Raw genomic sequence first — 27,430 nt, forward strand, 5'->3', positions numbered from 1 at the left:
CCAGGGGTCCTGCTGCCACAAATGTCTTCTTTCACTAGGCTTGCTCACTATACGGGCGTTCATTGCAAAGTGCAAGTGCAGACTGCTAAGTGCGTCCGCGTGCTAATGGGATCCTCGCCTTTCGCAGGCACCGCCGCCAAAAGTTCACCGCGTGGTCGTAAGGCACAGCCGTTGACTCCTTACGGTCGCGCTCCTAGGCACTTATGAACAGGTCGCTTTTATTAGCCCGATCCACATGGGCCAGAACAAAGTGATGAAGAGCAGCAGGAAGCTGCCACGCACTGCAGTGCCGGATCCGCGCTGGGCACACTTCATATATATAGATGCTGGTGCGCTTAAATACCTGGGCCCGCGCGCGTCCATGCACGCTCCAGCGGTCGCTGGGACCAGTCGGTCTTGGCGCATTTCCGCTGATTACACGCGCGTCATTAACCCTAACGCATCATAACGCCTTCACGAGACGCGACACGTCTGAGGTCGTTCGGTCTGGGTCACGTGACCGTAAGGCGCGGTCCAATCGAGATGATTTCCCGAGTCGTTGTCGTCGCATCTGTCCCCAGTGCTCGGAAGCACACGAAAGACAAGAAAAAAAAAAAAGACAGAAAAGGAAAGGGAGGGGGGGGGTGAAAACGATCCCTTCTCTCGTAATGGCGCTGAAGGGCAGTTAGACCCCGTTTTAATTGCGTCCGCGGCGTGATTGCCGCACCTTAAAAATAATTTTCGCTGCGTCATCTCCAATTAATGACCAGCGATGCGAGCGGAGTATGAAAAAGGAAGGGTGACGCGCGGCGGTTCTAAAGCGCGCCGGTGCATATAGCCGGACAGGCAGGCGGTGCGCGCCATTAGCGACGGGGCTCTTCGTACCTCGTCCCAAACCGACGCGCGGCTCCGACGAGGGCGAAGTGCCGTGCGTAATGCTCGTTTGCAGCTCTGCAATAGCGCGGCCTAACGGCTCCGAGAGCGGGATTTCCTCCGGGACACCGCCACCACACGGGGCATGCGCGCGCCGCCCGTGTATAGGCGAGAAAATTGTGCACACCATTTTTAAGGGCGCCCGCGCACAGCGATTGCCGGCTGAAAAATAATTCCTGCCACCGCCGCCCCCTCTGCCTACACCTTCTCTTCACGCCGGGAGAACGACTGCTCGACCACTAAGCCTGTCAGGGCAATGCACGCGCGCGGCATATTTGCGGTCACAAGCTACCTCTCGGCCTCTGGGGATGAGGAGAAATCGAGCCGCTTTGGGCCCCTTTTCTTTCTTTGTTTCCCTCCCTAGGCACATCCAGTCCGCTCATTTCCTTCGTGACGCGGCTCCTGCAGTGCAGCTCCCGGTTTTCCTGACTTCTTCCGCTTTTTTTTTTTTTTACTTTTTTCTCTCACTCCCTCTCAACTTGGCTTCCGTAGAGAAACTTGTAATTAGTTTTCCTCTTCGAAGTCGTGGAACTTGGTGCTGCCGAGAAAGGAGAGCTGCATCCCATTTGAAGCGCGTAGATTACCTCAGTGTGTCGACAACTCCGTTCGACTAATTTTGGTTTGGCCCGGCACTATGTGAGGGCTCTTGGGTTTCAGTTTCTTATTTTGATAGCATTCATTTTGCTTCCGCTCACTGGCACTTTGCGCTCGCATCTGTTTGATCGAAGGAAAAAAAAAGACCGACGTTGCAAAGAAAAAATAAAAATAAAATAATAATAAGAGAGGGGGAAACCGTCTCAGAAAATGAGACCGATAGTTAAACGCCCTATAACGTTAGTCTACGGGTTTGTTGCCTAAAGCACTCCACCACCCTAATGAGTTCTCTCTTTTTTTCTTGCGGTCTCCTAGCGAAATAGCTTTTCTTCTCCCCGATTTTTTTCTTTTCTTTTATGTGTGCTTGGAAGGGTGTGGAAGCAGGAGATTCCTAATATACAGTTTGTGCTTACGTCGTTCTTATGGTGCGCCCCCTTCCAACTGTCAGGTTCGGCGTAGAAATTCTGCTGCCGGAACTAAATTCAATTCCATTTTCACCCTGTGGCTATTCTTTTTTATTTTTTCCCTTTCCTTTTTCCATGCACTTCGAAGTTATGTAATTTGGCGGCATCATTTCTCACTGTCTCTAAAACGCCATGCGTTCACGCATTAGGGCTGATTGCAAAATTTGTCTTTTTCGTTATTGCGGGGATAGTTTCCGCAACAAGGAAAACATTGATAACATATCGACTGCGCCTTTTCTTTACGTAGTGTGCGCGAACTTGCATTACGTCCTCGCTTTCCAGTTTGGTTTCCAGTTTGAATCTACGAAAGAGGCTGTATCCGCGATTTCGGCGTCGTGCTGAACTTCGGAACGTAGTAGAGTTTTAAGCGCACATGCGGAAATACGGTATAATCCCCATGCCGTGCACCTGCTCCGTTTTGCCCCGTACGGAACGATTTGTCGTACGGCATAATGTGGCGTCCACAGCTCTCTGTTATCGCATCGACGTTGCCATACAACTCACAGCAACAACTTAGCACCCGTTCGTTTATGGGCGCTACTCTGCATGTGCGACAGAGGCCACTGCGGCCTACCTTAGTTGTTGCCATGGCAACAGACACGCGCCGGCCGAGAGGCGTCGCCGAGGCGACTCTGGCGAGCCAGGGCTAATTCTCGGGACGAAGGGGCATCGGGAAGGGGCGGCATTACGGGTCCCAAATGCCCCGTTTACGTCGTTACACTTGAGCCCCGTAATTCCTCAGGTCAGAGCCTTGGCGCGGGCTGATCCCTTGTTTCCCGCACTCGTGCACGACTGGCTGTCGTCTGGGCGGCCATTTGGCGCCCTCCGACCGGGAGCCTTCTTGTTGCTCAATTGATGGGTGCACTTGATGGTCCCTGTTAGCGTTTGCATGAACCCACTGGAACCGTGACGCCGCGAGGTCGTAAAGATATGCTTATACGCGACGCGATCGATTCCGCGGCAATTGTCGTGGGAGGGAGCTCGTGCGTGCTGTCTACACTGTGAAACGTTTCGAGCACTTGGGAAGGATTTGTTCGTCTATCTCGAGTGCGTTTCGGATAAAACCCCGGGCGGGCCATTCTTGGTCTGCCTCCTCAATCGCTCAAGACTGTACAGCCGAAGGAATAAGAACTAAATCGCGCGTGCTTTGCTGTTTCATTAGGGCAGCGGAGACATCGGCGGGCGCGTAAATCTTGCGTACTTTGATAGGGCCCTTGATGTCACTAAATGCGTGTAGTCCTACAGATCCCGCTACGATCGTCATCCGCGCATCGCATGACGATTTCGAACGGACTGGCTGGCGCGTCAATTAACTTGGTTGGTCTGTTTTCGCCGTTTGTTGGAAGAAGGAAGCCCGACTGTAGCAAGTGTGCGATTAGGACGCCCAAGCAGTCAGGCAAAACTTAATGGAACTGCCGGGGAATGTAAGCATTTCGGAGAAAGCCGTGCAAAAGACGAAGCATTTTCGCCCTCGTATTTAATCTCAGTCAGATAAGTTTGCGTCGCTGTGATACTGATGACGTAATTAAATCCCCTATTCTCAAACGCCCGTTCAATTTAACAGGTGCCGAAGGCGCCTGCATGATTACAATATTTACGTTCAGGGATCGCCGCTGCGTTTCATCGAAGCGCACAGACCAACAAATGTCTTTAGTTGAGGAGGAGTGTCGAGCGGAGTATCATTTGTAGAAAATGCTGGGGCTACAGACAAAATATCTTGGTAAACTCGCGTAATTTTTGAGTTCGCCAGGTTTTCCCGGTCTTGAAGACACCCCATTTGGATGATCGGTAAGTGCATGCAGGCGCAGTGCAGATGTTGGATCAAGCATACGATCGTGCATGCGATTTAGCTTAGGTCTCGCCGTTAAGAGTTACTGCAAACAATTCGCTGGTAAACCGATTATTTAGGAACGAACTCTTTCTTTTCTTTTCCAGTCACAAGTTGCACTATCATCTATTTTCCATAAATATTTATCTAACTGTAGCCGGGAGAAAGAGACGGTCTCTTTCCACGGTCACTACCACGTTGACGTGGTAGAGACCGTGGTACACAGCGCTTAAAACCTCCCGGAGGGCTCGAGGGCGCCTGCAAGAGAAGGGCTGGCTTTATTGGCCAACATCGTCGTGGCGCCGGGAACAAAAGTGCAGAAGGGTGCGTGCATTCGTGCGATGCTCGCAACATCCTTCGTCAGAGCTCTCTCAGCAGTAAACTTGATTACCACCGCATAACTCGCTTCGAAGGGGACTGTTGATCGTGCCAGTTTGGCTGCGTGCTCGAATCGACGACGCAATGCAGGTCGAGGGTACGCAGTCTCGCTCGCTGACGACGTATCGCGGGCTTTGCGCTTTGTGGTCGGAGGCGAGTGCTTCAGATCACGCGTGTCTCCCTTGCGGCGATGACCGACACACCCATTGCGCTCGCTGCATGAAACGCTAATGAGCGGTTTAGTGTCTCTAATGTTTGGCCAAAGTTAGCAGCGACTGTCTGTTACGTGCGCTTTCCCGTGGGCCAAAACGTATACGCCATCACGGCAACGAGCCACTTGATTTCGACCAATCATGAGTAAGCACAACTGAGTAAGGGTAACATGCTCGGATTTGTGCTTTCAACACAAGTTATTGCATTTGCAAGTCGATAGAAATTTATTCGTTTATTAGCCTCGTGCGTCGAACAATTGTTATTCGTTTATTATTTTACTTCTTTTCATAAATTTGGTACATTATTTTCGGTGTTTATTCCAAGACAACAGAACATTCGGTCTGCCCTTTCCAGCTGTTATCATATTTGGATAAAATCTTACTATTTGTTGGTGAGAATATATTGTTAAGCAAAAGCTAGCCTCTTTTATTTATGAATGTGTTCATATTAAGGTTTCCAATAAGCGTAATATGTTATGGCCTTTGTTAATATTTATTTTCATCTTTATCAGCGGAGAATCGCCGTATGTAATATAAACAATCTACCGACAATGGTGTTGAGGCGGTGCCATCACGTGCGGCGACGCTGTCTTATCGACCATGCAACTAAGTGCATATACCACAATATATGGTGACAGGCACCACCAGCTAGCGACAAATAAAGTGACTAAAAACTGTACGCATGCTAGAATAAGTTGGCAAACCGCAAGAAACTTTTCTCAGTTCATTTTTATTATTACGCCGACCAGTTTACTACAGTATAATAACTGCTAGTGTACCATCGCGCTCAGTACGAGCTACAACACGAAAGCACCGGGCAAAAGGGGTTGCGCGTTGCAGCCCATACTGCGCGCTATATTAGAGTTCGCGCTCCACGACAACCGTTGTTATTTCCTGGGGCTATATTCTGAATTTGTGATGCTTCCGTGGGGGCAAACTTCAAGAATAAATTTCCGAGCACAACATGCCAGTGTGCCTCCTTTTGCTATGCCGTACATGGTTTCCTCAAACACTGACAGTTTTCGGCTAAACCTAGATCGTCCGAAGTAAGTTACGCATACTCTTCTTTTAATTAACCAATGTCGCTGAACCCTTCAGTATATGTATTGCTGGCAGCGTGTGACTGCGTTATGTCGTAATTTAAATCCCGCTTTAACATTGGCGCCTTTAATGGTTTTCGTTTCACTGGTCCGACTGCTGCCATTGTGATTGATTTTGTCCATCTGCTCTTCGCTCTATGTTTTCGCATGTGCACTTAATATGGAGTGTGGACCTAAGAGCATTGGATTTGTATCGTACGCTTTCTAGGCAGCAAAAGAACTGAGAATGTGTCTTCTACGTGTACACAATTTGTTGCGGACAGAAATCGATACTTTTCACGTTCACTATAGTGCGCAAGACTGGTACGCCTAGCCAATGGAATGAAGCTGAATGAATGAATGAATGAATGAAGCCACGCGATGCACTGATTATTTTTTTATGCATATGATGGCAGCTTAATGCGGGCGGCTTGCCAGACAATTACAGGTCAATATCTTGCATAAATATCTGTTTTCAGCATTGCATGAAGTTAACCATATACACTTCATTGAGTGAAAGAACACCTAAGTATTGGTGTACTGTAGTCTAAATAGTGACATGGTAACGTGCGTGCCCGGGCATACGGAAGGCAACGAAAAAGTAAACCGACTACTGCCGATGTCCTCATTTTCCGAGCTCACCTAATAAACGGTGTAAACGCACTGAAGATATACAACAAATTATGAGGCGAATGAGGCAAGGGTGAACCGTTTCTTGGCCTGCTGACTAAAGCACTTCTGTCCTAAAGTGAGCTCAGAATGATGACTAGCATTACAGGTCAGTCAACATTTCGAAAAAGAAAGGGCTGTCCGGATGATCACACCATCACTTAGGAATGCGCCATCTGTGCCACTCTTCGACACACTGAGCATCACGCCGTTCATTTCTGTTGGTGACTTTAAAGCCTGCTATCATACTGCACAAAATTATTACACAAACATTTCAGTTCATTGGTCATCTTCTGTTGCACCTAGATGTGGCACCAGACAAGCTCACCAAAAGAAACTCAATTTCCTGAGTTTTTGTAATAATTGTGGTCGCGGAATAATCTCGTTCATTGGTGCCAAAATTTGGAATGATAAAGTCTTGGGCAAAGTTAGCACGTAGCTTGAAAAAGTATTTTCTTGGTATATATCAATTGTAGGCTTATAGCAAACACGTGCATATGCCTCACAGTGTGCATGTGTACAAATTAACATGCATGCTGTATTATTCAGTGGATGGTATTCTATAATCTATCAATTCTACGGGTCCGCAACTAGCTTACAGCTATGGATCACAGATGTATTTATCACCACTTACGGTGTGTTGATTTTGTTGACGAACTAAACATCTACTTAAAAAAAAGTAACTGACAAGCAAAAAAGTGATTTTTTAGCGTTTACCTTTATACTGAATTTAAGACGAAAAGCACTGCGAGAATGATAGCCACAATATAATAATTATAAGAACGACTTGAACACTGAATACTTCTTGAGCGCGCTATATACCGTGCGCGCGTTTCTTTAATCCGAACAAATTACTTGAAAATTGGGCATTCAGCGCCTGTCCTGATGGATTACCTGAAGCGGCGCGGGCATTAATTGCGCGACTAATCGCCATGTCCAGGCGGCTAATTCGAAAGAACTACCTCTTCTTGGTGCATTCACACTAGGCCACACGTTGAGCGGTGTAGTGGAATCATATTTGGTTAGTAGAAATTCGAAGACACCTCCACAAAATCTAGTAAAAAAAAATGCCTTGGCTTTACAGTTAAGGTCAGTCCCAAATTCTCGGGCACACATTATCGGGAAACTGTTAGCTGGAAAGGCCACGTATTTCGTAGCACACATCTAGAAAGTGGTGCTTGTATTACGATTTCTGCTAAGCAAATATGACTTCACTACTGATCGGCTTCAATTTCTCATTTGTAACATTTGGCCTAAAGTGCATAATTAAATTTGTAATTACTGAACATTTGAACTACCAACTAGGAAAAAAATATATAAATATATACACTTAGAGAGTAAAGTGCTTGGTTCCTGGTGGACCACGTGCGTGGTTCTGATGTGTTTTTTTAGGTTTGATAGGCATGAACCAACGATGCCGCGAAAAAAAAGAAAAACATTCTTAACCCTGGTAGTTGCAGAAAGTGTTTCCAGGGCAGTAAGGGGCACCCGCGGAAAAAAATAAAATCTCACTGTGCATGAGGTGGTTACAGAAGTGCTCTGCGGACAATGAGCTGCGTTATTCTGGTTTCTATACCTCCTCGCGTTAACATATGGCGTGGCCCATGACCTCGGAGATGGTGTTACGCGCGCTGTGCCGCCCTAGCTCGGAAGCCACGTGTTATCAAATTTCGCGTTCGATAAACGTGCCGCAGTGGCTATAAACAGATGTATAAAGTTCTTTTTCGTTGAGCAAGAGGTTGCGGCCTCGATTCCCGGCAGTAGCGGCCCTACTTCAGTGGAGGCATAGTGCAGAAACACCTGGGTAGCTAGATTCCGGGCATCAGAATCAAGGCGGGAGTCGTAATACGCCGATGTCCAGGTAAAATAAAACATCAAAGTACGTTATCGTGTAGTTCACTGCATAGTAGTCTATGTCATGCGTCAAATAGTTTGAAGTGTGGCGAGAACCCTTAGGTAAGCTTTTACTTGGCTACGTTGTACATACTACCTATAGTAGATGTTCTCTTCTGTTTACCCGTCTCGCATTAGCGTCATCTATGACTGTGCTAATACACCAACCGGCTGTTCACAGTAAGTGGCAAAATCGACTCGCGTGACGTCAGGCACACGGAGCGGCGCCACCTGGGATCGATTAGCTAAGCTGCTGTGCTTGCTGCCATTGATTGCTGCGATTGTTCCGAAGAATACGACCGAACAACTCGTGACTCGTATTGTACTCTCGCCTCATCGTCGTCATGGCTACCGGCGTAGTTTACACGACTTTCTACACACCGCTCAGTCATCGGCTTGCTTAGAGGTGAGGACCGCTCACCCTGTATACTCGTATTATTCCGCCCTGTACAGTCTTGCTCACAAAAACTTTAGCACGTTTAAATATGCTTGTTTCTCTATTCTGACACGATGAAACTTCTGCGAGAATGGAGGGACTTCTCACTTCAATGCTGCAGCGATTGCGGAGTTGTTGAGTTTTTTTTTATGGCTTAGGAAGGGTATGGTAGTATAATGGCTCTTGGTACCGTAATTGAGAACGATTCCAGCCAGTAATGTTCACCCTGGGATGAGAATGTAGGGAATTTGAAATGTGAGGCATATGGAAGCAGGTCTCCATCTGCCTGGCATGTTCTTTTTCTTCGTCTCAGAATTGTAAGATGAAGAGAGAAAAGGCGTAATGTTGGGGGGGGGGGGGGGGGGGGCAAATGTAGGGAACATTAAATGATTTGCACTAAGCATGGACCTTATTCACAGATGTTTTCCTTCGCAAGAATTGCTTCATCACTGGCTGGCTGCCTTTGCTGATATTATAAATGCTTGTTAACGCGATTGGCCGACGCCTTTGCTCACGAACCACTTCAGCGTTCGAACTGCTTTGTGAATACGGGCCTAGTGCCTGGTGACTGAGACGGTCGGTATGATATTCTCTTTTGCCGCTTCCAAGAGCTCGCCAGGCATTAAACATCTCGTTTCAGGCCTGTATCACCCACACTAATCCTTAGACATGCTAACATGACATGATAAACAGCTCCGTGTACCGCAGAAACAAAGGTTGCTGGCGTGACTTTGTTCGCGAGCATAGCCGTCCGTTGCAAACAGGACAGCTGTAGGCGACAAACTTCTCTTTATTCTTAAGCCCATCGATATGACCGACAAACGTTTGTGCAGCCGCATGCAAGCTTTTCTGGAGATAGATAAAATAACTTGATAGACTAAGCACCGCACTTACACTAAAGTAGCTCAAGAGACAGGAGCTTGCATTCTAACCTGCGGGTAAAACTTTCGCGAGCTGAGATCAATATACACAATGTCGTTCGTGCATATGAGAATAGATCATAACGAAACGCGTCGATCAATCACGACCGCGAACGCGATGAGACCGACAACGTCGACCAACAACAGTTCGGAACAGTTTGCGTACACGACCTCGATTACTCATCGATCAGCGAAAATTAGATAACAAATCTCGCTTGCGAATAAGTAGTGACACGGTAATATGATGCATAGCCAGTCATCACCACGTGCCTTCGCGGCTCTCGCTCGGTCGTGCCTCTGTTACGAGTACACTCTAAGAAGAATTCCGGGGAAAACGGGAGTAACTGCGCAGTTCGTCCCAAAAAGGGCGCTTTCGTCCCTCAAGGGAGTAACTGCATGGATGTGCGTGCCGTGTGCAAATTTTGGAGAGTAAGTGTTTAGTCCCTGGTCGGAAAGAGAGGAACGGGAGGACGAACGGCAACAGTTACTCCCCATGCGCTCCGCTGTTTTCGTCCGTGTCGTGCAGTGATGCGGCAAAAACTGTATTGTCTATAAATCGTGAATAGTTCGAAGTACGTGCACTGTCCATTGAACTATATGCAAAGCAGCACTTTGCCTCTTCGTGAGAAAATTGCGTGAAATTTAAAGTTGGAATGTGAAGAGCCATGCCCTTCGTGCGCACCCCATAAGTGAGCGATAGAAATTAAACGCGCAAGTCATTGATAGACTGCCAGATTTTGCTGGTCAATAGCACCTACGTTCCTTCCGTTCCACGGAGATTACGAACTTGAATGAAGCGATGTGTAGCTCAAACGGGACACACTAAGCCACAGAGCAATTGTCCGTCTCTGTCGTCTTAGGTGCCCCGTTTGAGCTCGCTACACGTTTACATCGTGTAGTGCCTCAGTTTAAAGCACCCTAAGAATACTCGGGCATATTTCTTTTCGCACTCACTGATGGTTGCAAGTACACTCAACGTTACACTCTCCCCGCACAACATACACAATATGCAGAGTCGCTTTTAAATTGCCGCACCTGCGTTCCGATGCTTAACCTGTCTCAATTTCCTAGTCTCGTCAAGCAATCTGCCGTGGTGCAGTGGTTAGAGTAGCTAACATGGGAGCGCGAGGACGTGAGTTCGAATCCTGCTTCCGGACCCCCTTTTTTTCTTTTTTTTTTGAGCTCAGTAATCTTTTTTATTAGCGTATAAATGCCTAATTTCATTAATTCCACCTTTGCGGAGCATCGGAAATAATGACCGTTACTCCTTTGAGGAGCATCGGAAAAGAGCAACTGTTGGTCCTCGGAGGAGTAACGGCATGGGGAGTAACAGTTCATCCCCTCGCACTTACCCCCTAAAGGGAGGAATGGTTGTGGCAGATCAGTTGCTCCCCTAAAGGAGTAACCTCAATACCCCATTTCCTCCTTTTCTTCTTAGAGTGTAGACGCTGTTAGAACTGAAACCGGTTGTTGCGGGGAAGGGGTTTCGGCGACCTTCAGCAGCGTCTGCTTGGAGCTCGAACCAGGTTGACCATTGGAGAGGGTTCGGCAGGGAAGACGAGGTGGTGTACAAAGAATAACAGAAGTTTAATACATCGTTACTGGTGAGCGGTGCGCTCTAAGACAAAAAGTACAGAGACGTTCGGCGTGCCTGCTCCTGCACGCAAGGGCAGAGAATATCTATTCGTGTCGTCTCGCTGGCCTTTTTATACCCTACACTATCCGGGCAACCTCATCCTCTCTCGCTCCCTGGTAGAGGGCCTTGTCAACACACTGGTCAACCCACACAGAGGAATGCGCAAGGAAACCAGTGTGTGGCGTAGAGGTGGTGAACGAAGGACAGTAGGATTTACACCGGTGCATAATCCCATCGCACGCACCCGACGGACAAGTCTTTTCATGTTGACGAGCGTGACGATTAGGCACGTCGTGTCTCAGGCGCTTGGCATCCGTTCATCGCCGCACACGGTGAACCGTAACAACGATGTGAGCGCAAACCGCGAAATGGTTTTCAAGATTTTTACCAGGCAGCGTCCTTCACCAGGCAAGCTTAACCAAAGTAAGGACACTTATAACGGCCTCGATTGCTTTAGGGACGGATAACCCATGGCGCCTTCCGGTGGCGGCACATTATGCTCGTGCAGCGAGGGAACTGGTTGCATGTGAGGCAGCTGAACTCCTGGCGCGCTGCTAATTAAGATGGGCACCGTTCATTCCGATTCGATTAACTTTCTCGCTCTTGATGTTGTTTTTTCCTTCTTTTTTTTGTGCTCTAAATATAACCATCACGCGTTCTTTCGCTTGTCGAGAAACAATAGTTTGTTCTTGTCGTTCTGGAAGTAATATGGTTCATTCTGTCAATCTGTAATGGACATGTGGGTCATAAATGGTATAACCGGCGTTTTGTTGTCTCTTACACGGTTCACAAAAGGCTCCACAGCGCTGGTCGATATTTCTGCTCAGCACGCACGCCCGTGTAACTTCTTGGAATGTAAACAACACAGAACTTCAAAGGAAGATGGAGGCTTTAAGTGATTAACAGTGGTGGGACAGGCAATGTCGGCGGGGCCAACGTTCCGACAGGGGTACTTGCCTTGGTCAGGGCAGCAACGCCCTCCTTGAGATGTATAGCTACATTCTGCTACCTAGTTTGTTTAGTTAACTGACGCCATCATTATCTCTAGTGTGAAAGACGTTCGTTTGTACGAGCAGAATTGTATGGCATGGGTGGAATGCACACTTGCCTAGTGCGTGGGAGCAGTGTGCGGCAACGTGCACTTCCGGCGACTATATTGGAGGTCGCTATAGGTCGAGACAGTTTCCGCAGCAAGTGGTGCCATATTTGCATGCCATCGTTAGTCGCCCTGCCCTCTTTGCTGTGGAGACAGCTGCTCTAGTGAACGATGTGTGCCACGCGAGGTGGTAACGCACGCCTTCGATTTACATCTTGGCGAATGCTGAGGTTCACCGGGTGGTATTGTTGATAAAAAGGGGCAGCCACGGAGACGAACTCATATGTTTAAGCGCGTTTTCTTTTCTTTTTTCTTTTTCTAAAAGGTACGTTGTCTCTAACCGGCGGCACACAGTAGACGTCGCAAACATCCTCTTGGGCACACCGCTCCCGCGCTTTATACAAGTGTGCTTGGGGCTGTGCATTTGCCATTTGTTGCTACTAGACCCCCCACCCCCTTTTTTTTCTCTCTAATATTGTTTCACTATATACCGTTAGGTGCTTCCTAGGTCATGTCGTATGCGTGATGCTTTGTGCGAAGGAAGGTCAAGGGGAGGGAGGTCTGTGCGCGCGCAGCATGCTCACACCCCAATTTCTTTGCCCTGTGCAGACCATCTGGGAGATGGACCGATACCTAAAGGACGAGCCCCGGGGCGCGACGTCCAAGCGCTGCTCGGGCCGCGAGCTGTCTTCGTCGACGGAAGAAACAGCGCGTCTGTGGGAAGAGTGCAGCAGCCCCGCCGACGCCAAGCTGCTGCTGGCCGACTCGGGCATCGGCAGCAGCGACTTGGGCGACTCGAGCGAGGCCGAGGGCGACCGACTCTCGGACGACCTGGACTTTGGCGCTGGCGCTATGGACAACGCGAGCGAGAGCTCGGCCTCGAGCGCACTCTCCTGGGAGAGCGACGGCTCGGCCAAGGCCCAGCCGCCATTCAGTCTGGTACAGCGTGCCGCGCTCACGCCGCCGTCGTCGCCCGAAGCTGCCAGACCCCGTGCGGGCCGCAGCGGACGCCACGTCGCCGAGCCGAGCGGCAACGCAGCCGCCGCACCGCTGCTCGCGGCGGCCGGGGCCGCCGCCAAGCAGGCGCACTTCCATCACGCGGCTCGAGGCGGCCGCCGCTTCGACGTGGACTCGAGCAAGCGCCGCATCCACCGATGCCAGTTCAACGGATGCAAAAAGGTCTACACCAAGTCGTCACATCTCAAGGCGCACCAGCGGACACATACAGGTGAGCCTGCACAGACACGCTTGGCGGCGAGCGCGCGCTTTGTGATGAGGGTCACGCTGCCTGCGCGGTCGCCTAATTTGAGGCTGGGGCAGCGTGCGCCACGCCCACAGGCAGCCCTCTATCCGGAAACCCACTTCGAAGGGGGCCCCCGCAGAGAAGCACTCCGTAACTGATCGAGCTTGGACGATTGTCGCCGTAACTTTTCACAGGCTACTTGGTCGACAATGTATATATGTAAGTTCGGAAGAACAGATGTTAGTCTATGTAGTTGCAATTGTTTTAGCATAAAGCTTGGTACTATATACGCACCTAATACCGTGCCTTATTCGTAAATTACTATAACTGCCTTTCTGAGCGATAGAAACATTCATGCCTTTGTTCCTTCGGAAAAATATGTTTACGATATAATACGCAGATGACTTCTCAAATCGTCATCCTATTTGCTCACGCTCTGGTGTGCGCAGCAATTTCCGGCTCTTCCTCCCAAGTACACGTCGAAGCGTCGACTCTCATTGTAATGTATATTATATTGGGCGACCGAATCCAGCCTATACGATCCCTCGCTGAGGTCCACGAGCAACGTGAATAATTTGTCCCTGTAGTCCTTTGTTTTTATTTTGTTTTCTTCTTTTCTAAAATCAGGTTTCCGCGTCGTCTGGACTCCACTGAATACCAAGAGCTCTTGCAGAAGGACCATGTGAATGAATGACCAGAACAAAAAAGAAATTTGTAGAGGCTGCTTTGAAGGGGGTCCTGAACAAAGAGATTGTGAGTGGAAAAGCGTCGAAAAGAAAGATAATAATTGTTCTCAAACGGCTCGAAGGCGCAGAGGGGGCAAGAAAGCGCGAAAAACAGTCGACCGGGCGCCTTTGAAGGAGAGTTCCTCGCGAGGAGTATTTCCGGAGAATTAAAAGCAAGGACGTGACGCGCCACTCGAAAGAAAAGGAAGGGTGCTGGCGAGTGGACGAGGGGTGCAAATTGTCTCGGAGGATTTTCGGGCACGCGCCGAGCAATTAAGGAGTCTGCACTGGGCAAGCGAACTGCGCGGGGCACGCGGGCGCGCGTACGCGCCGCTGCTGGCTGCCAAGAATTTGCCTCTTCGCGGGCTGCCCCGTTTCTGGCCGCTGGGGACGCCAAGATGGTGGCTAATTTTCTGCCGCCTTGGTTCGTGGGCCGCGGCTCCAATTAGAAATCTACGCTGCCAGTCAATTGCAGCCGCGCCGTGCGACGAGGAGGCCATTGTGCCCAGCAGTGCCTTGTTTGGCCGATGGGCCTTTTTAATTAGCCGTCCTTCGCCAGAGTCTGCTCTTTCTTCCGCACTGCTCGTCGCCGCCTTTTCGCGCAAGCCGATAGCATTGTCAACACGAAATCAGGCGCATCCGGCTCGGGTGGCTCCTCCGTGCTCGTCCACTTTCCCACTGGCGAACGTTGGTGCAGGCGCCAGGCACGCTTCGGGCGCGTAAGGTCTGCCCAGGAGTGCTCCTTGCGAGTTTGTTATCTCTCGCTTCTCTCTGCCCTTCCGTTCACATGGGCGAGCGCCGAGCCACGGCGGCCCATTCTTCTTTCCAAGGCTAACCGGGACTTCCAGGTTTAATTGCATTAACAAGAGGACGCATTCTTTGGAGGCTCTTTTGAGCGCTTCACCTACAGTCAACGTGCCGCATTTCGTGCGAGCCGCCTTGCGCTTAGTTCGCTGTAGGCGTTGCGGTCCCAAGACACCTTGCCGTCGTGCATTCTCTGAAGTAACGCAGTGTACGCGAAACGAAGCTCATAAGGGCCTTCCTATATATATATATATATATATATATATATATATATATATATATATATATATATCTTAAGTTTGTTGGCTCCTTATGATATGGCTAATAAGTTTTAGGCGCCTGGTTCAGTACGTTTCCCTACCTTGCCTTCTTATGCCATATTTCTTTCTCGTTTGTGCACATTCCACTCAACTTCCGTGTACTGCAGAGCGTTGCTCTCTTTATTTACGGTCGTGGTTGTACTTACCCATTACGGAGCACTCGTGTTGTTCGGCATTAAAGGAAGCCCATTAAGCTCCCGGAGCAAATTGCGAAGCTCTTCAGTGCAGCGACAGTGAAGAAGGAGCGCTTTGGCGAGGCTCGCTATACGTGACGCAGGGGCGAAACGAAATTGAAGCGGAAATCGGTGGTTGCGGAGATCGAACTGCCAATGCGATTAAATATAGATTCCAACCCGTCGGTTACATACTTATTTTTATTTGCTGTTTTTCTTTAGTGTAGGTGAAAACGATAAGAGCTTTGTAGTACTTCTTTAATATAACTGAGCAGACAATTTGTATGATCGTTTTTCTTTATGTCAAGTAACAAAACAACAGCTACTCTGAAATTGTGTATCTATCTATCTATCTATCTATCTATCTATCTATCTATCTATCTCTCTCTCTCTCTCTCTCTCTCTCTCTCTCTCTCTCTCTCTCTCTATATATATATATATATATATATATATATATATATATATATATATATATATATATATATATATATATATATATATATATATATTTGCGCGCTGCTCTGTAAGATCTGAGTCCATAACGTATTTACCAATGGTTCTGCTAATGTTTGACGCCCTAAAATATTCTTTAATGTTGCGCTGAGCATCGTACTTTAACGTAGGCGACCTATATATCAAGCTCGGTTGCCGATTTGAAGCAACCAAACCATTTCACTTTGAACTCCGCCTTGGGAATCTCAGGACAGAGAGGGGGACAGTCGAAAGGCCACATAAACGGCCTCAATTGCGATCCCTCTCGTCGGTGCAGCCGCTTTTTCACTTTTTTAGTACTCACCTTTTTTAAGTTGGAGAAGACGTGCGGTAACTTCCACCTTAAGTACTTGGAACAAAGGCATGAATTTGAGTACTGGGCAGTAAGCTCCATTGCCACACTAACTTAACCTGCCACCTGTGATGATTAGCCGTTCAGCCACAGGTAGATGCCGTAAAGAGCATGTATTTGGCTCCGGAAACGAGGAATGCGAGTGCACTTTTTTACGGTTAACGGTTTACGGTTTACATGCACTTTTTTACGGTTTAGGCTTGATTCTCTAGACGCAGTAAATTTTGTCTGCACAACCGGCCGCCTGTAGTGAGCGCGTTCATGTGCCTGTAAAATGATTTTTTTTTTTTTTTTGCGAAACTCGCGCGTTGTGACAGACCAGTGGACACGTAGAAACGGAAATCAGCTATGCTGAAAGTCACAGGTTGCTTTCCAGAGCAGCAATTTTCAAACACGATGCCGCGCATACGCGATTCTTGCAGCCTTCATGGCACGTGACCGACAAATACCGCAAAAAGAAAGATGACGTTGAGTTGTTACCTGTTCTGGCTGCCCGAACGCCAGCGTGAACAGACGTTCATGTATGAGAGAGCGCCCCTATTTGCCCCAAGCGCTTGCCGCGCTGCATCTTTGCAGCCGTGTGTCGTTTCCTTTCGGCCCCTGCTGGGCAATCCAGGAAGCGCAAGCGTGCGTCTGTTCACGTGCTGATGTGACGCGCGCGCTTCGACAGATGCTGTGCCCCGCCGTGTGGGGAAGCCTCCCCCGTGTGACGCGCGCGCTGAAGCCCGCGTCTGCCCCGTCTCGTTGCAGGCGAGAAGCCGTACAAGTGTTCGTGGGAAGGCTGCGAGTGGCGCTTTGCCCGCTCGGACGAGCTGACGCGGCACTACCGGAAGCACACGGGCTCCAAGCCGTTCAAGTGCAACCACTGCGACCGGTGCTTCTCGCGCTCGGACCACCTGGCCCTGCACATGAAGCGCCACCAGTGAGAGAGCGGCGCCAGCAGCAGCAGCAGCGAGCACGACCCGGGCCCGCCGCGCGGAGCGCGCCTCCTCGTCGGAACACCACCCCCTCCCCTGCCCTCCCCCCATTTGTCGGCTCACTTCCCTCTTTCCCGGTCATCTCTGAGCATCGTGGCACGAGCGTGTCCTCCAAATCACTTTTCCTGCGCGGTAATCGAGCCGTTTTGAGGACTCGACGCTGGCAAAAATTTATCTGCGTGCGAAGAGTTGGAGCTGCTTTTGCGATTTACTTCTTAACCACCTCTAGCGTGCTGAGAATTCGTGGTGTTAGCCCGACCGATGGTGCACGGAACGTCCGCGTCCCAGCACGCTGCCCGTTCAATATGCAAGTGAATTACAACGTTAAGAAAAAAAGACAGAAAACAAAACATCAACAACAAAAAAGGAAAAAAAAGAAAAAAGATAATGAGGGCGATCCTTCACATAAAAAAGCCTCACATGCGTTTGCCCCCCTTGCAGCAGCAGCTGCCAGTTGAAACCCGACGGGGCATTTGTGCACAGTGGTTATAGCGTCTCGCGAATGCTTAATTAACGTCTTGTGCTAGCTTTTCACTTGAAACAGGAATTTTCAATATTCGAGCGCTTCAATTTTAACTGGAAGAATCCTGTGCACAAAGACCAAAACCAACACGCTGCTGTGGATCCGACTTTTGTGGCATCTCCGTATAGCTGACGAAAAACAAGGGGACAAGAAAAGGTCGGGGTCATTTGCATTTCTCTATTTCTGCAGTCCCACTCATCCTTTATTTATTTCTTCATCGAGTACGCTAACACTTACGAAGCGCGCTCTCGATCCACGGCACGGACGACTTCAGTGCGTGTCGTTTTTCTTTATTTTTTTTTTCGGTCACTGGGAGCTGCCGTGCGCCCCACGACCCACCGCGTCACACGACGTCCCATGACGTCCCACCTCGGAGCGCCTGGACAGCTTGCAGAGCCCTTGCCAGTGCGCACGCCTGATGTCCGCTTGAGTGTGCAGGATTTCGTACACCAAAACGAGAGCAACTATAGAGCGCGGGTTCTCTATTGCTTGATTCCTACCCGAAAAACGCACGGTTCGATAAGGCGATGCGGTCGTATTGCCAAAACGGAACGCAATTTCCTTACCGCGTCTGACGGCTACACCAAAGACTTGCGCCGCGCTCGCTTGTCCTTCGATCTTTCCTCGGGCGGGCCACAGTTGCGCGGCCTCCTCAGCGGGCCTGCCAGGATGCTTGTAGAAAAGGAACGGGGAGCGCGGTCTCTTCGCCACGACGAGAGGCACGCGCCGAGGCGATCGGGGAGGTTGTTTTCGCCAAGTTCTGGAGAGAGTGCGTTGCGTGCGCGGGGAACGTAGGAGCTTCGCGCGGGACACTGTTTGGAGCGCGTCCTTCCCCCTTCCCCCCCCCCCCTTTATTTTTTTTTCCCGAACCCTGCCGCTCCCTTGGAAGGAAGACCGCGTCACGGCGCCCCAGTGAGTGCGCGTGGACGAATGTTCGACGACGCCGGACGCCTCGAGGAGTCGGCGGCCCAACCCCACAATTCCCCGGCACCACCGCCGACGACGACGCGGAACGTGTGGACAATGCTGCTTCGCGTTTCTGAAAGACTTTGACTTGAACCGTCTCGCTTGTGGATGTGCGTGTGCGTGTGCATGCATTACATACTGGTGTTTGTTCCCCTCGCTACACTGTCCCCCATCTTTTCCTCCCCTCCTCTCACATAAACGTAAACACACACACACACACACACACACACACACACACACACACACACACACACACACACACACACACACACACACACACACACACACACACACACACACACACACACACACACACACACACACACATGCAAACACGCATTCTATCTTCCTCCATTTCATATGAGTCCTTGTTGTTTGTTACAGTATGGAGTAATCTTGCCTTCTAAAGCGCCGTTACATTTCGCTCCAGTTGCTGTCTGACTGGTTACTACAATTGAATGTCTTTCCCTTCTTTTATTGCTTACGTTATGCTGTCCAGTAAATGACTCTTGTAAGCAAATCATGGTGCATCCACAAAACTTTTTTTTTCAGCGGGAAGATGTCATCTTAGACCAAACTAAATGAAAAAGAACAAAAAAAAAGACAAAAAAAAGAGCATACGAGGCTTTGCGGACGCCGTGTGGAGCTTCCAGTGGTTTTCAGTGAACTTTTTACATTTCGTTTGTTCAAAGGCGCTAACACTGCCTGCCGAAGTGTGATGGCTTGCGGAGCCGTTTGTGCCAGCAGAAGCGCCTCTCGTACAGCGCGGCGCTGCGCACGCAGCCGGGGAGGACGCAACTCCAGAACGGTCGGCAGCCAAGCCACGCAACTGTGTACATTTATGTGTCTCATTCTCGCGTTCTTTCTATTCTATAAGTGTTCTCGTGCGCATGCGTGTATGATGTTCACAGCTTACTTTAGTTTCTTGCCTTTCTTTTAACACTTAAGGATTTCTGCGGCTCAGAAAGCGAGCCGCTTCCCACCGCAGATGCGATCGAGCACTGTGTCGCATATCGAGCGGTAGGAGACGCCGTGTATAAGAGAAACTTAGTTTTGATTACTTGTTTGTTGTTTCATTTTTTTTTATTTCTCCTTCTCTCTTATGTTATTGAGTATCACATATATTTTGATATCGCCCCTTTCCGCCTGTCAGTACCGTCCCTTCCCAATTTTATGTGACCTTCATATCCAGTTTCTTAAGTAATACGTCGTCTTGTTGTTGAAATGCAGTTTTTATGTCGCGTACGTTGTGCATGAGACAGAGCTTGTATATGTAGAGACTATTGCTTTCGCGATTGTTAATCTTTTTTTTTTCTTCTGTATACTTTGATGAATCAGTACTGCCCGTAAGTGCAAAATGTCTAAGGAAGAAAGAAATGAAATCAATATTCAGGAAATTTGACCGTTGTATATAGAACTGAAACGCCTGTTCTGGAGAGGACGTCAATTTTCCTGGTTTCTGAAAAGTGCAAAACATTTTGCCAGTACCTCGTGTATTTTCTTTTAAGAATCGCATGTTGCAACCGGGATTAGACAAAATCCATCAAAGAAGACACTTTTCGAGATTAATTTTGCGTAAAATGCGCAAAATAGGTAATCAGTTTCAATCGAGGGATAAATGAGCCAAAGGAGCCAGCGACTTGTCTCTCTTTGAACAAGCACGAAGCATACCACTTCTATGCGTCACTGGGCCAACGAGCCGAACGGCACGTGGTTTACAGTTCTAAATGACCAAAACCAAATGGCATTATAATGGAAACGTTTTTCGTGCTAGTCTTTCGATTCATTGAAAGGAGAAGAAAACGAACTGTGCATCATTCATAACCCAAATACGACAAGACTGACATGCAGACTATTAACCGCAGTGCACCGCGCATAATCATACTGCTCTAGTCCCGTCACAAAATATGCTTTTTTGTGTGTGTACAGAGAGAAAGATATATATATGTAAATTCGTCCAGCTGTATTGGAACCAAAAAAGCTACAGAAAAATCGACAAAAAAAAAGCCATAAAAAAAGGCTGTGTTTGCTTCTGCCCAAATCCTACTTAAACCGGTCTTACATCGCTATTTCCTAGAGCTGTCTCAAAGCAGAGTATTCATGGGTCGCAAGTTAGAAGCTCAAAGTGGACAGGAAAAGCCTTAGGGAAAGGAAGAACGATTTGTGGGAGGTTTTATTCACGACACCCATCCCGTTGCATACTTCAAAAGTGCCATGTTTTGAGAGTCGCGTGTTGGATACAAAGGGTGTGAAGCAATGTTTCCTGCGTGTGATCGTCATGTTGTTTTCTTACGTTTTACAACGCAATTCCAACTATCATTCTGCTTGTTTACCATTTAAGAGTGTTCTCTGTTCCTCTCGAGTACATTGCGCGCGCATTGTGTCACTAGCAGCTGCTGTTTGTTTATCGCATGTCATTGATACATTGCCATTGTTTTCTCCGCATCGTCGCTTTCGAGCTGCTTCAACTCACCAGTGATCGTGCGTGCGCGGTTGTGTCTCCGCCAACACTGCTGTGTGGACGGCGCGACGCGCCACAAACCGCGACGAAGGAAGGCGAGGGGAGAAAAATGGAGCAAAGGGCGTTCGTTGTCCAGCGCGTTTGGCCTCTGCACGGCTCTGGAACACTCGGGCGGAAAACATCTGGGATGTGGTAGATTTTTCGCGGACCAAACTCTTTGCCAGCTTAAGGAGAAAAAAAAAGGACGGGCACGGGAAAACAGAACCTTGCAGACAGTCCTAGGACGCTTAGAGCATTTATATAATCCAAACGAGGTGAGACTGGACGCTTAGAAAGCTTTTTATAAAAGAGAAATAAACTCACGACATCGCAGGTGTGTGTGTTTGGTGTGTTTTCTCCTTGCCGCTCCAACTATTGTTGGCGGCTATCGCGCTGCTGAGACATTATTCCATATAGAAGCAGCGCGTAGAGACCTTGGATGCACCATGTTATCGTTCGGTGCAAGCACTCGAGAGGGCTCGGTCGGCCGCTGCCACATGTGTTATCAAGCGGTATCAAGCGTAAACACGGTGCTGCATCACTGTACTAATGCACCACTTGTAGGTGTATCGAACTAATTCACAGGTAGGTACATTGTTAAAAGGGAACATGCATTAGCTGAGCATGAGCGAATTTCTTTCTGCGGCAAGTATGGAAAGGTTCAGCCCTGCGGCAATTCACAAACAGAAGATGGCGCTGGCTTATATGCTCCTGCACAGTACATCGACAGCGCTGCCGCAGGTACCAGCAACTGCAGCACCAGCAACTGCAGCACCAGCAATATGCGAGCCAGCTACTCGCACGTTCCCTTCAACAACGGACCTACATGTACAACTGCAACGCCCGTACACTAGGGCATATAGGCTGCACGCTTCCTGAATTTCGATAGCGTCAGTGCAGTTATATAACAGCACCGAGTTCTCTTCTGGCGTGCTGTTATTGCCCAGTCGCAAATCTGCTGAGCCTCCCCAGGAGCGCCGTTGGATTGGAGAATGTGGCACGATAGCACTTAATGGCGATGGCTGCCCGAACAAGCAAATATTGTGTTGGTGGTCGGACTATCAGTGAGAGCGACTTAGTTGAACACCTGGCTCGTACCAACAGTTCTTGTAGTGCAAAAATTCTCGATGAGTTTGATTCTCGATTGATAACAGCGATGCACTCATTTCCACGTGATGCTTGTTTTTGCAAACATACATTGAATAGCCGCCAAAGTTAATTTTAGGCCTTCGCTATATACCATGTTCGAAAAAGCTGTTGCACTGTCTTCGGATGGAAAAATTTGTAAATACCGCATTTCATTTTCACACAAGCAAAGCTCGATTTTGTACTGGCATCGTTTCGCTATAGCGAATGAGCACAGCTCTTTGGTGTAGCGAAATGGGCTTGTTGGTTCATCTTGAAAAGCAGTAGTTGAGCTCTTAGTAAAGACGAGTGTTTGCTAAGTGTTCAACAACTACTACTACTGGTGCCCTTGCTACACGGGCACCAACCCTTCTCCGCATAGAAGTTTCAGTGCAGCAGCCAGCGAGTGCAGGCTGTCGCTGAGCGCTACCTTATGCGGTGGCAGATCACATGGCGTGAAAGAGTCTGTCATGACGCTTCAGAGTTTCCAGGCATCTAATCAAGTGTGCTCGTTGCCAAGTGCGTACGCCTGCTTACTGTCGTCTACGCAAACGCACTTGCTGGTGCGACACGCTGTCGCGAAGGGGGTGCATCAAGAGAATAAGAGGCGTGAATAATTTGTATGCACTTGTATTTAGTCAAATGATCTCGCTCGGACTGCTCGCTCGATCGTGGCACGTGCATGTTTACATCTACGTAAATTTCAGATTATTCACAGTGCAACAATCGATCTCTTGGAAGGCGCAAGCTCGCTAAATATCCGAGAAAACTGCGCTACACAAGTTACTAGTATGCAAGACGATGTCCCTTCCCCCACTTTCGTCCTGTTTGCGAGTAACTTTTGTAACGCAACTTACTCGGGTATAGAAAACCAACTACCTCTTAAGAAGCTTTATTGACAGGTAAGTACTGCGTGCAACTCAAACGATCTTCTGCACAGGGTATCGAACCGAAAAATATACCGGTTCGTTTCGGGTTCAGCGTGCACCGATTTCGTTTCGGTTGAGTTCCGGTTCGCGAACCGGTTCGACACAGTAAACTTAATGTTGCGCTAGGCAACAGGCTGCACAGTGCTATCGACGTGTCCGCATGGCGTATGCGCAACAGTTGTCACGAGGTGAAAGAAATGGGCTCTCTGGCACAAGGCAGTGTTAGGTTTTGGAGTCGGGCTTGTAGGACGATCGGAGGAACTTGGGGCGACAGGACTAGGCGAGCAGGATTTATTTGCAGTATTTACATTTTAACATGGGATACATTTACACAGTCTAGCGCGACTCCCAAATGGCGCCCGCAAGACGAAGCATACAGCAATCGAGCACACAGCTCACGAGTACATTTCGAGCACAGAGCACGACGACGAGCACGACCTAGCCGCCGACAACAGCCGCTTATAACCACTCAGTTCGACGTCATCGTTCGACGTCATCGTAGAAAGTCCTCGTGGCAGCCTTTGAGAGAAGGGGGTAGGGGTTTTACACACACACATGCCGCACAGGTTTCAGCGCTCTCTACGGGGGCCGTGACCTTTGCAGAACAGCCGTCGCCTCTAAATTCCAGAGCGGACCTCGCACCGTGGCCTCCGCCGCTGCACATTGTCTGGTGTCTCGAAAAGCGCATGGGGAGGTTCCCCCAATTACCTCCCCTCGAGAACCCCCCTGAGCTGACCCCTCGCCGCGTGGCTGCCGGTTATCCGCAGTTCTCTGAAGTGCGCCACCACCCCGGTTGGATCGAAGCACGTGCAGCGGGCTGAAATAACTTGCACGTTGCCAACTTGGCAGGTCATTCCTACCAGCAGTCAGAAATGTACGTTTTTACATAAATATAAATCAAGTTTAATGTTGTACAGCTACAACATCCATACATACTTACATCCATACATCTTGGGCAGTGTCGTCGGAAGAGTGTGCAGAACGTGGTACGGCGCAGAGATGTAAGCGGTTAAAAAAAAAAAAGACATTGAACATTTCGTAAAAGGACAGGTTTTAGTTTTTTTTTTCAACCAAGATAAAATTGAAAGAAAAGGAAACAAAAAAAAAACAGAGCTTCCCCGAAGAATTCTGCTGCGATGCAAGCCCTGTCAACGTGTCTGAAAGTTTGGTCGAAAGAAGGAGCTCGGGAGTCTGCGAAGCACCTGGACCCATCCACGTGGTGGCAAGGACTTTGCTTCAACCAACCCCTCGCCTGTCGCGTACTGCAGATCCCCCCTTCTTCTGCGGCATGTGAAAGAAACTGGCCCGAATTTCGAAATTTGCACACCAAACGGCACAACAGGCTCGCAGGCGATCGCGTGCAAAAACTTGTGTACGTGCACTCGAACCTCAATGTCCGGAAGGCTTCGTCCGCTGCACAGCAAAGCGTTGACACGTCAAGCGGAAATGAATCGGACACGGATTGATACAAATGTCGGTCTTGAGGCTTTGATGTGAAATCAATGCCTTGACGTGAAATTGTGCCTAGAATTTAAACAAGGAAGCTCTGCTTTGACTTCCGTGATGCAATAATTTAACAATTATATTATTTTCAGTGTTAGAGAAATAAATGTGTCCGGTTTTCATAGCTCTGTGCACAATCACCTTTCTTTTTTCAATTTTTCGCATTTTTCTGACAAAAACATTAAAGAAACCAGTTTTTCTTTCACGCCCCTCAATATTTCAACAAATTTTACATATCTAGAACGGCGATTCGACGCGTCCACTCCCTGTGCTCCCTTTTCCCCACGTTTCGTTGTTTCTTTTTTTCGCTTGGGTTGCCACGCTGTTTAACGTCAATCTGAAACTAAATATAAGCATGCAGGCCCATTTCACAGAGATACTGTTTCCTTTTATTGGCATCCATACTGAGTAGGGGCTTAACACTAGCAATTTACTGGAATGTTCGAACAGCAAAATTTTCTAATCCCAATACAATACGAGTTTTCGAGAAAAATGGCCGTTGAATATCGAATCGAATAATTTACAATTTAAAAAAAATAGTGAAATGAAGGTTTCGAGTATTGTGTTCGGCAACAAAAGGCTTGTTTACATTATATGATACATGTACACCGTGATACAGATACGATTACATGCGGTTCACAATAAAAATGAAAGTACCGAAAAAGAAATGGCACGTCCCAAATGAATGTAGAGTGTGTAGTGCCTGTTGAAAAAGCTAAGTGCAATACTACAATGCTGCTCATCGTTTTCAAGGAATCCAAACATGGTGAGATTGTTCAAATAAAGGGCTTTTTCTGAATTGAGACCGCGAATTCATAGGCTGTCTAAGACGATACATGTTTACCAACAGCTTGTAGTTTGTGCATAAGTGACCTCCTCCAGGTGTTTGTTCAAGAACTCGACCGTATGCGCAACAACTGCGGTGCAGCTAAGCCTGCATCAATCAGTCGAGTTTGCATCTGTGTTCCTCCCTGTAGACTGCAAGAACTGCTACCACCCCTTATATCATTCGAACAAAACGAACAATCGACAACTCTGAATTGCGGATTCTCAATCAAGTAGAAATAAAATAGCAAATACCTATTGTATTCGTATTTAAAGTTTTGAATATTCACACACCCCTTGTAGCAAATATTGCTCCTAGACGTACGTATAAGGGCAAGGATTTGTAAAGACAAATTAGGTCACAACCTAATTATCGTAAGGTTTTTCTGCAGAGCGTAACTTTTAGGTGCCCGTGCCTGCGTTTCGCGTCGGCGTTGGCCCTCGGCGTCCTCCGTCGGCGTAACCGAGCGAATGAGCACAGCGAAGGATGAAAGCGTGAACGCGGAGCGCAGCGGAAGATGAAAGACGGCGATAGCGAAGAGAGTGCGACGGAACCATGAAGTGGAAGGCGGAGGAGGCGGGTATGGCGTAGGTGTGAGGACAAAAGCTTAGTGCCGCGCAAGACAGGCTCAGCGGCGCCGACCTCTGTGAAATGGCGCCAGAGTATCACGACGTCGTCTGTTCACCGATGGCATGCGGCGAGCGCGCCGACCGATAACATATATGCAAACAAAGCGCTGCATGAGCGGAAGTCTGCATCGCGCCCAGGCGTCACCCACGCGCTGCCTCCCGCGATCTCCCGATTAGCGAGGCATTCGCGCCACTCTCTGCTCCTTTTGAAATGTGTCCCACGAGACTGATTGTCCACGCCAGCCAATATATCGCGAAATGAAAACACGTAAGGAGCTGCGCTCAAATTTCGCATTACGGAGAATTGTAATGATGGCTGAATTTTTTTACGCGCAAAGGTTTTCAAATCGGCGGTTTCTATCTGAAGTCGCGAAGCAAACGAACGAGGAAGACGCCTGGAGGCGAAGAAAATCGCGCGCCGGAGAAAGTACTGTTATGAATGGCCGTACGGGGTGGCAACGTGCCAGCTATTTCAGCCCGCTGCACGTGTTCCAATCCAACCAGACAGGGCGCACTTCAGAGAACTGTGGATGACCGGCAGCCACGTGGCGCGGGGTCAGTTCAGGAATGTGGTACCCGGCCGCGCCACCCGGGATGGAGCAGAGTTCAACGAAGCCCCTCTGACGTCGGCTCCGGACCTTTACACCTGTGTGTGTGTGCAACACGAGTATCTGAGCCCGCCTCCTCCAAAAGGGCGGGTCATCTTCGGTGACGTCGAACGGTGACGTCGAACGATGACTGGACGAACGTTTCCGTTCGCTTGGAATCAAGGGGGTACCAAGTGCTTATAAGCAGCGTTTGCCGGCTGCTAGAGCATGCTCGTCGTCGGGAGCTGGGTGCTCGTTGTCGTGCTCGTCGTAGTGAGCTGAGTGCTCGTTGTCATGCTCGAGATGTACTAGTGAGCTGCGTGCTCGCTGTCATGCTCGAAATGTACTCGTGAGCTGTGTGCTCGTAAGCTGTTTGCTGTATGTTAGCCTTGCGGGCTCCATATGGGAGTCACGCTAGACTGTCGATATATGTCTGGTCTAAGATGTAAATAATGTAAATAAATCCTGTTCACCGAGTTCCTCTCTACGACCTTCAACTCCTTCAAATGGTGGCAGCGGCGAGATCGTCCGACGACTCCTACAGTACGAAGAAGCGCGAATGCGCGGCAAAGTAACGCCGCTTAGAGGAAAGTGTAGGTAACGTTAAGCGAAGGCGGAAAGGACGAACGAAGCGAAGCG

At 48.8% G+C, this 27,430-nt stretch overlaps 1 protein-coding gene across 1 annotated transcript in view; it reads left to right on the forward strand.

The window, feature by feature from the left end:
* The window catches only part of LOC142566376 (Krueppel-like factor 6), a 398,794-nt gene extending 377,269 nt beyond the window's left edge, over window positions 1-21,525 (forward strand). The window contains exons 2-3 of the mRNA XM_075677331.1: window positions 12,727-13,345; window positions 16,977-21,525. Of these exons, the coding sequence (XP_075533446.1) occupies window positions 12,727-13,345; window positions 16,977-17,152 (795 nt within the window). The 3' untranslated portion in view covers window positions 17,153-21,525. The remainder of the gene's footprint in view (window positions 1-12,726; window positions 13,346-16,976) is intronic.
* The last annotated feature ends 5,905 nt before the right edge of the window (window positions 21,526-27,430 follow it).

Source organism: Dermacentor variabilis, chromosome 1 (genome assembly GCF_050947875.1).
Source record: "Dermacentor variabilis isolate Ectoservices chromosome 1, ASM5094787v1, whole genome shotgun sequence".
NCBI classification, from domain to species: Eukaryota; Metazoa; Arthropoda; class Arachnida; order Ixodida; family Ixodidae; genus Dermacentor; species Dermacentor variabilis.